This window comes from Salmo trutta, chromosome 31 (assembly GCF_901001165.1).
Source record: "Salmo trutta chromosome 31, fSalTru1.1, whole genome shotgun sequence".
Classification (NCBI taxonomy): Eukaryota; Metazoa; Chordata; class Actinopteri; order Salmoniformes; family Salmonidae; genus Salmo; species Salmo trutta.
This window is the reverse complement of record NC_042987.1, coordinates 36630691-36640829: the sequence shown is the minus strand read 5'-3', so window position 1 is coordinate 36640829 and position 10139 is coordinate 36630691. Positions and strand designations below refer to the sequence as shown.

Sequence of the window (10139 nt, the reverse complement as noted above, 5' to 3'; positions counted from 1 at the left end):
AGAAAAACAGAATAGAAAGACACTTTGTAAAGAAAGATAAATCCATAAGCTGAACATTTTTTTCTTCCAATTTTATGTCTTCGTAGTGAGGGTAGTAGCTCTTCGTTCCTGAGCTTCCTGGCTACTCATGTCAAATAGTGAAGATTTTGTGTAGTGGATGTGAAACTCATCTGTAGAATGTTGACTAGATTACATCGGTCACATCGCCTAACCTGAGATTCAGAAGCCAACTGTTGCTCCCAGAGTCTCTTTCTCTATTGGCTAAGACAGTTGACTTTGAGTGGCGTCTTGTTGTGCAGAAGGTTGTGAGTTCCAGCCACAGCTCGTGGCAGAATATAATGCACTCTGTTACACTTAGATAATAGTGTCCTGAATAAAACCTGTTGGTCTTTATCTGCAGGTTCACTCTGGCTCCTCAGTGGCACCCTGACTGGATGCTCATGTTGGTCTTCACTCACACACACGTCACCGTGACTGTGACTTTGGGGCTGCTGTTTGTACCAAAGGTAACCCTGCTCTCTCTCCTTTCACTTTTCCCTGAATACAGAACCAGTACATTAAACAGCTTCGATAATTGTTATCGTACTGTAATTTAAATGCACCTCTGGGTATTTCTTCTCTTCAGTCCTGTGGAGAACTTTTAAACACTTTCGCTGAGTGGGGAATAAACCGTTCATTTCTAGTCTTAATTAGACGCCTCAAAAGTAGAAAACAATGGGATCAATCTTGTCTGTGGGCGACATGTTTCACAAAGACACACACACTGTGGAAAAGTGCACCAGAACATTTTAAATAATATCACTCTGTCTGTTTTTTCCCCCTCTCATTAGTGTCTGTCCACAGGGACCCAGGCGAGTGATGACATTGCCACTGAAACCTATGAAGAGGAGCTGGACATGGGCCGCTCCGGGTCCTACCTCAACAGCAGCATCACCTCAGCCTGGAGCGAACACAGCCTGGACCCCGAGGACATACGGGTGAGCAGGGTCCCTCCCTTTTTTTCTCTGTTCTGTAAACTTCATTTGTTCTGGTTTTAAAGTTTTCAAGTTTTAATGTCATGGGTGAAAGACTCCCATAGTGAATGGAGAATGGCAAATGGAGAATGGAGAATGGTGAATGGAGAATGGAGAATGGAGAATCCATCGAGTTGGATAGCCATGGAGGGTAGCTTGTCCGAGAGCCATGTTTCAGAAAAGCAGAGAATATTGCAGTTTTGAGAGTCCCGCTGGTAGCAAATCCGCGATCGGATGTCATCCATCTTATTATCAAGTGATTGGCCAGTAGAATGGAGGGAAGAGGTGGCCTGTTCTCCCTTCCCCTTAATCTCGCTAGTTTCCCCCCTCTCTTGCCTCTGTAACGTCAACGTTCCCTCTTGGGTAGCTCGAAAATTGGGTCAGAATTACAGAAAGATTCCAGAGCAGATGAGTCGAAGATGAAGCCTGAATTGAGGTAAGTAACTGCCGAGCTGATGTTAAAAAGTTATTGTCGGTTTTAAGAAATGATAGCGGATACTTTTAGAGAAAATAAAGTAAAAATAAACAACAAAATAATCACAAAATAGCAAAGTTTGGTCGGAGCTTGCAAACGGCGCAATCCAGTATGGCACCAAGATTTTCACATCTTACAATGTAGAGAGTGTTTAGATTAAGCACCCATTTGCTGTTTTGTTTTGGAACATTCGTAATTGTAATAATTAGTGATTCAAATGTAATTTGTATAACGCTTTTCATTACAAAGAAATATGCAGCTGCCTAGATTTGATAAAATGGCAATGGTGTCCTGTTTGGTTTTGATGTATACTTGAGTATCAGCAAAGCAGTGAAAGTTTATGATGTAATGTCTGAGGAGTTAGGTGAGTGGGAGCGCGTGTCGCTACCTTGTGGCAACATTCCAGTCTGTCAAGGAAATGGACCATGGTTAGTTTGGTTTGTGTCTGTGATGTGTCTGTGATGGTTTGTGTCTGTGATGTCAGTTTATGTCTCTAGAGCAACAACAAAACATTTGCATTGAACAAGCAATATGTTTTCTCATCCACTTCCTTCTCTCTCTCTCTCTCTCTCTCTCTCTCCCAACCCATCCCTCTGTGTCATCATTGTAGGACGAGCTCAAGAAGCTTTACGCCCAACTGGAAGTCTACAAGCGCAAGAAGATGCTGGCCAACAACCCACACCTGCAGAAGAAGCGCAGCTCCAAGAAGGGCCTGGGCCGCTCTCTCATGAAGCGCCTCACTGAGATCCCGGAGACCTTGCACCGACATGGCAGCTATGGCAGCCGTGAGGAACGTGACAGTAGTGAGCACGGGAGCAACCGCAGCACCCTTCGACGGAATCCCTTCGACTCGTCCCATTCAGGTCACAAGTCCAGGGAAGACTCTTTGAAGAGCAAAGTTCTGGGTCTGAATAAGTCACACAGCTACGACCACGTTTGTGACCAAGCTGAGAAAACTGCCGGCGGAGAGGGCTCGGGTGTGGATAAAATGGCCACCGGCGATGGTTCCTTGCTGGGATCTCTCATTAGGAGGCAGGTTAAGAAGTCACCGGAGCCTGCCTCAAAGGTGGAACCGGCTGAGTCAGTCCCCTTGGTCTGCAAGTCAGCCAGCGCGCACAACTTCACAGTGGACAAAAAGCCCATTCAGCTGAGGACGTCCATCATGCAGAAGTCACTGAGTGTCATCACCAGTGCCAAAGAGAAGATGCCCGGGCTCACCAGCAAGACCCATAGCGCAGAGGATGCCAGCAAGAAAGGACTCAAGGGTCGCGATGGGAGGATGCTGTCTGAGGTGGACGAGATGGAGTGTTATCCTAAGATGATCATCAGCCAGTCGGTAGAGTACTCCAGGACACCCATGGCTAAGATGGGCATCATGAAGCAGCAGGTGAGTGGCAGCCAGCCGTCCATCAATACAGAGCCGGGGAGAAACCTGTATGACCTCTCCGAGGTGTGCTCTTGGGATGTGGAGGACCCCCCAACCCCGTCAGAAGGAAGGTCCCAGAAGCATGTGTCCATTGCTCTGGGAGAGACCACCACGGTCCACAGGGGTGATGGTGGTGGTGGCACGGGTAGCACCAAGGGCAGTCGCTCCCAACAGAAGCAGCAGAGAGCCGCGGGGCAATTGCCTGCAGGCCGACAGCGCTCCAAAGAGAAGGGGGGTGAACGAGACGAGGCCAGAGAAACAAGGAAGCCCAGGTCCCCCAGATCTCCGCTCCTGCTCAAACCGGAGGTGTGCCCCTGGGCCTTTGAGGTGCAGCCGGTGTTGGGAGGCGATTCAGACTCCATCTCCCCAGAGAGGATCAGACGTAAGAGGAGCGTCACACCAACTGATGGGAAGCCCAAGATCCTCCACTCAGACTACTCCAAATCCACAGGGAGTCTGCTGCAGCCGCCCACCCTGATGGTGGACATCTGTCCCTGGGACTACAATGAATCCCCAGCCCCGCCTTCCCCCAGCCAGGAGAAGACCTGCTCCAGTCCCACGGCTCACTCCAAGCGGAAACGAAAAGGTTCGTGCTCCTCCAAAGAAAGGGGAGAGAGGGGTGAGAGAGAGAAAGGAGGGAGGGACAAGGAGGAAGAGAAGCAGCACAGGTCAAAGAGCAAGGAGAGCTCCTCCAGCAGGCCCTCTGAAAGACCACGTGTCAGCCAATCATCAGAGGGTGGTCCAGTCACCGTGCCAACATCCGGGAGACGGAGGAGCTCGACGAGAGACCCGGAGGCGTCGGAGAACAAGAGGGTGGAGGCGTGCCCGTGGGAGGTAGAGGACGCGCATGCCAGCGTAGCACAGACAAAGCCTTCTCCAGCGAAAGAAAACTCTTTGAGTTCTAATTACAAACAACCCGTAAGCACTGCTAAAAGGGTTGACGTTTGCCCCTGGGATTTTGAAGACAATGGGTCAGAGAAAAGTGCATGATAATCAGAATGATAGACTATGTGTTTTGTATTCACGACACAAAAGCCTTGCAAACTGGGTTATAAAGATAAGGGTGGGAAAAACAGTTGCACTGTGGTTATGTCAAAATCATTTTGTGAAGTAAAACATGACACTACGGTCTGTTAAAGCATTCCAAACAAAGTATTTGTTCAATTACAAAGTCCTGTTGTTAGTTGTGCCATTATGCAGCTTAAAGTCACTTTATCCGCAATGTAGAGAAATGGTTAGTCGGCACTATTTGCTTGTACATTTGCTCAGTTTTCAGTTTTGCACGTTTTGTCACACTCTTTAATACATTAAACACATCCTTACTACCTGTGAGGGAATTTACACTGAATTAATTACAGACAACAATCTGATTTAGACAGGTTTGTACAAGAACGTGAGACTGATTTAACCAGTCCATTTTTGTAAACAACTAATTGATGATATTGCCACATGTTCCATTATACTAGACTGGAGTTCTCTTTCATCTGTATCCTGCACCTGGGTCATTCTTGTCAAGTAGTGGGCCAAGTATGAATTCAGCGTGTTGGTCATTGGGAAGTGTATAATGTAACTTCCATATGAAGCACAGTGCACAGATAATTATACTGTTAATTCTGGGGCCTTATAGATTATACAAAGGATGTGAATTTGAAGTGTTGACTAGGAGAAATAGCTACATAGGTGCACCATACATAGTTACCATTTGCATAGCAACATGAGGATGCACCCCCTTAAGGAAGAGTATCTCACCTGTATTTGGTCTCCTTTCAGTCAAACATGCTTTATGTTCATACAAAAAACAAACTGAAGTTTATCTTTGATGCATATGTTTTGTAAAACTGCTGTAGAATGTGGCAGAGCCTTCCAGAAATTGCTTTGTGTCAATTCATCAACTTACATCCAAAATGCTACAGCATTTAGTAATGGACATTTTTTGCAACAGAAATGTAAGTTTCTTATTGGACAAGTTCAACTTTGTCCCTCCCCTGTTTCAGTCTGTTTTCCTCCAGTTGGCTTCCTAGTGAGTAAGACCCAGCTAATACGTAACACAATTCTTCTCAGTGATGGAAAAAGTACCCAATTGTCATACTTGAGTAAAAGTAAAGATACCTTATTGGAAAATTACTCAAGTAAAAGTGAAAGTCACCCAGTAAAACAGTACTTGAGTAAAAGTCTAAAAGTATTTGGTTTTAAATGTACTTAAGTATCAAAAGTAAAAAGTATAAATCATTTCAAATTGCTTATATTAAACAAGCCAAACGGCACAATATCTTGTTTTTATTTTTTTACGGAAAGCCAGGGGAACACTCCAACACTCAGACATCATTTACAAATTAAGCATTTGTGTTTAGTGAGTCTACCAGATCAGAGGAAGTAGGGATGACCAGGGATGTTTTCTTGATAAGTGTGTGATTGGACCGTTTTCCTGTCCTGCTAAGTATTCAAATGTAACAAGTATTTTGGGGGTTTCTGGATAAATGTATGGAGTAAAAAAGTAAATTATTGTCTTTAGGAATATAGTGAAGTAAAAGTACAAATTGTCAAAAGTATAAATAGTAAAATATAGATATCCCCAAAAAAACACGACTTAAGTAGTACTTTATAAAGTAGTTGTACTTAAGTACTTTACACCATTGATTCTGCTGTATCCAGTAACGCTATAGTAAGGATACAGTAATGCTACAGTGACTTCTGCATGACAGTAAACATATTGGCCCAACGTCTCACTGCTCTTAGCGAACTCTGTTCTGTTATAACCTGTTTGTTGAGTGAACTTGTACCACTGTCGTCTTCTTACTATAATGCTTGGTAACACGCTGTTGCATCCACATAGGAATATTTATATTGTACATTTATATTGTGTTCTGTTGTAGTCGCATGTACATAACTCCCCCCTAAACCTGCAATAAATATTTATATGAAACTCAATATCTTTTTCTGTTGTTATTTGATGGGTAGTGTCAAACAGTGCTGACCAACCCTGTTCTGGGAGAGAAAACCGACTATTTCATAACACAGAACAACACTACCCCCTGGTGGTGATGAGCATACATAACCAAACTGTTGACAATAACAATGTACACTGAGAGTACAAAACTTTAGGAACACCTGCTCTTTTCACCTGATGAAAAGCTATGATACCTTAGTGATGTCACTTCAATCAGTGTAGATGAAGGTGAGGAGACAATTGTTTTTTTTAATTGATTTTTAAGCTTTGAGACAATTGAGACATGGATTGTGGATGTGTACCATTCAGAGGGTGAATGGGCAAGACAAAAGGTTTTAAGTGCCTTTGAACAGGGTATGGTAGTAGGTGCCAGGCACACCAGTTTGTGTCAAGAACTGCAACGCTGCTGGCTTTTTCACGGTCAACAATTTCCCGTCTGTATCAGTAATGGTGCACCACATAAATGATATCCAGCCAACTTGACAAAACTGTGGGAAGTATTGGAGTCAACATGGGCCAGCATCCCTGTGGAACGCTTTTGACACCTTGGAGTCCATACCCCAACGATTTGAGGCTGTTCTGAGGACAAAAGAGGGTGCATACCAATAATTAGGAATGCATTCTTAAGGTTTTGTACACGCAGTGTATATTTTCTGCAGGGCCTGTATTTCAAACCCAAATAATTTCTAAGTCTCGGGAAGTGATTGTGTTGTTGTTTGAAGTTAGTTTGAGATGATTTGGGACATGGAATCTAAAGGATGGTACTTTGGGGAACATTGACTTTTGGTTAGAAAATATTTGTGTTATTGACAATAACAAAGTAAACAAGAATACAGGGTGGATAGCAATCTCTCCTTGTCCATAGACTGCTGTCAATAAGGAAACAAATGTGTTCATTTGTAATTTGGCTGAATGAGCCCCCTTTAAGGGGCTCACACATGCTCATGACAAGTCTTATAATGGTACTTTCTCACAATCCATAAATTATTGTACAGATTAGAATTTTATTAGGTGTCTAATATCAGACTAATGAAGTCCCAACATAATAAATTATACTTGAGCCTAACAGATGGCTAACTTGTAAAAACCCTTACATTTTTAGACATTTAATCCAGCGCATTGAATTATTAAATATTGAATATACTATTGAATATGCTGAACATATATTGAATATGTGTTGATATTATAATATAATAGAAAATACTGTATATCAGAGAATGACAAGCATCTGGTCAGTACTGGGTCAAAGTTGAATAAAGAGAGGGACTGTGGGCTGTAGTGCAGGGTCAAAGCTGAATACAGAGAGGGACTGTGGGCTGTAGTGCAGGGTCAAAGCTGAATACAGAGAGGGACTGTGGGCTGTAGTTACTTTGTGTTCTGACAATAAACAACAGAGGCTTTGTCTTTTCTACTTGTGTGTAAATGATGGTGGTTATGCTTATTTGTTAATTAGGAGTTAGTCCATTTTATTACATAATCTACACCGTAACGGAATTGTTTTATTTATAGAGTAATTTGGGGTATTATCAACAGTAAAATACTTTGAAACGTTTTACTCCAGCATGCTGTAAATTATGGTGCATTGTGGGAAAATGTTGTGGGCCGGGAAAGACTTACTGTATTTTGAATGGTGCTGTAATTCAACCACACCTAATACAGTACCATACCGTATCTTTGGAGAGCCTTTTGATCAAGGTATTTTGAAGCGTGCTTTGTAAGAAGCTATATTTGTTGCATCCGTGAGTGAGAATGCTGTACCAATTTATCTTTTATGTGATTATAGTGCCACATCAATAGAAAATATATAGGGGACAGATTGAAGTGGCAGCCAGTCTTGAACCTTAAATGGTTGAGCATTTTGCCATATCTTTTTGGTCGGTTTTGCCCTGTAGTTGCTGCCAGTTTGGAAGCCTTTGTTAAGGCCTTTAAAAGTGCCTCCAAATATTCATTCATATGCTGTAAACACTCTACTTAGCAACCAACCTGCTTGCACCCCTCCCTTGTCAATACAGTAAAATACTGTGAAATACAAACCCCTCTCATCAATGAATTTCATTCATTCATTCTGATTACGGTAGCGTTTACTTTTTTACAGTATAATACAGTCAATTTTAGAGTATTGTAGTGTGTGTCATTATACAGTACTTGCTTTGATACCGTATTTATATTACAGTAGGTGTACTGTAATATGAAAAACTGAATTTGACTGCCTGAAAACTACTGTAAACTCCTGTCAAATTCATACACTGTAACCCTTTATTTTACATTTTACATCTTACATTTTATCTCCAGAACAGAATTGAATGTATTGTAAACCGATTACTGCTAGGTTTTTGTAATAAAATTCGTACATTTTATCTCCAGAACAGAATTACATGTATTGTGTAATGATTGCTGATAAGGTTTTGTCTCACCATGACCGATGTTAATTATTTGTTATATTATGCATGATTTCAATGTATACTGAACAAAAATATGAATGCAACATTCAACAATTTCAAATTGTTTACTGTTACAATTAAAATAAGGTTATCAGTCAAATGAAATAAATGAATTAGGCTCTAATCTATGGACTGGGCAGGGGTGCAGCCATGGGTGGGCCTGGGAGAGCATAGGCCCACCCACTGGGGAGCCAGGCCCACCCACTGGGGAGCCAGGCCCACCCACTGGGGAGCCAGGCCCAGCCACTGGGGAGCCAGGCCCAGCCACTGGGGAGCCAGGTCCACCCACTGGGGAGCCAGGCCCAGCCACTGGGGAGCCAGGCCCAGCCACTGGGGAGCCAGGCCCACCCACTGGGGAGCCAGGCCCAGCCACTGGGGAGCCAGGCCCAGCCACTGGGGAGCCAGGCCCACCCACTGGGGAGCCAGGCCCACCCACTGGGGAGCCAGGCCCAGCCACTGGGGAGTCAGGCCCAGCCACTGGGGAGCCAGGCCCACCCACTGGGGAGCCAGGCCCAGCCACTGGGGAGTCAGGCCCAGCCACTGGGGAGCCAGGCCCAGCCACTGGGGAGCCAGGCCCAGCCAATCATAATTCGTGTTTCCCCACAAAAGGGCTTTACTACCCCCTCCCCCCCTCAGATGATCCCGCAGGTGAAGAAGCTGGATGTGGAGGTCCCAGGCTGGTGTGGTTACACATGGTCTGTGGGTGTGAGACTGGTTGGAGACGTACTGACAAATTCTCTTGAATTAACATTTAATTATTGGGAAACAGCTCTAGTGGACATTCCTAAAGTCAGCATGCCAATTGCACGCTCCCTCAAAACTTGAGACATCTACAGCATTGTGTTGTTTGACAAAACTGCACATTTTAAAATGGCCTTTTATTGTCCTCAGCACAAGGTGCACCTGTGTAATGATCATGCTGTTTAATCAGCTTGTTGATATCAACTTGATATGCCACACCTGTCAAGTGGATGGATTATCTTGGCAAAGGAGAAATGCTCACTAACAGGGATATAAACAAATCTGTGCACAACATTTGAGAGAAATAAGCTTTTATTGTGCATATGGAACATTTATGTGATTATTTCAGCTCATGAAACATTCCAAATAATGCCATAGTCTGAAAATAGATTATATAGATTCTAGTCTGTCTGAAGTAACCTGAAAGCACATTAAAAAATAATTTAAATCCAATTTGGCTGTGATTATTTTTGATTTGACAAGTTGAAGGACCAAACATTGAAATGGGTTTAGAATATTTATCTGAAGAAATGTAATGGATGTCAGAAGGATTCAGGAAGGGAATGAGAATTGGGCCAGATGAAGCCAAAATCCTTGGAGGAACTTAAGAGATACTGGACAGAAAAGGTCATGCAACACTTGATCATGCTAGTAACACACAGTGACATGCATTACAGAACACAGAGGAGGAACGTTAGTTTGACCAGGTAGAAAGTAGGGTGGCAGTGGTGATTAAGGAGAGTGAGGACAGGTGTGGAGGCTGATTAGCAATGTGTTGCAGCAATTCTAGTTGAGTTAGTAGGGAACAGCGTTCAAGGCAACTACTGTAGTGAAGTGTTGCATTCAAGTTTTGTCCTATCTCCTGAATTTTTGTTCATTCTTAACACCATTTATGGTTTAGTTGATTTCAATTCAATATAAAAGTAGTAGCCTATACTTCTTATGTTATACAGTGTCAAAACAGTTTAAATCAATGGTTTTAATTCACTAAATCACAGTACACAAACCGAAATGATTCAAGTTAAGTAGCTAGATAGGATGATCACTAAACGCTTTCAGCAGTGTCGTAATTAGCCTAGTAAATTGATAAAGGCGG

The 10139-nt window shown here is 43.2% G+C and overlaps 1 protein-coding gene across 1 annotated transcript in view; it reads left to right on the top strand.

Moving 5' to 3' along the window:
* Positions 1-4246, top strand: part of LOC115170141 (probable G-protein coupled receptor 158) — a 113752-nt gene extending 109506 nt beyond the window's left edge. Inside the window, exons 9-11 of the mRNA XM_029726471.1 lie at positions 401-506; positions 831-977; positions 2099-4246. Coding sequence (XP_029582331.1) covers positions 401-506; positions 831-977; positions 2099-3904 — 2059 coding nt within the window. The 3' untranslated portion in view covers positions 3905-4246. The remainder of the gene's footprint in view (positions 1-400; positions 507-830; positions 978-2098) is intronic.
* The last annotated feature ends 5893 nt before the right edge of the window (positions 4247-10139 follow it).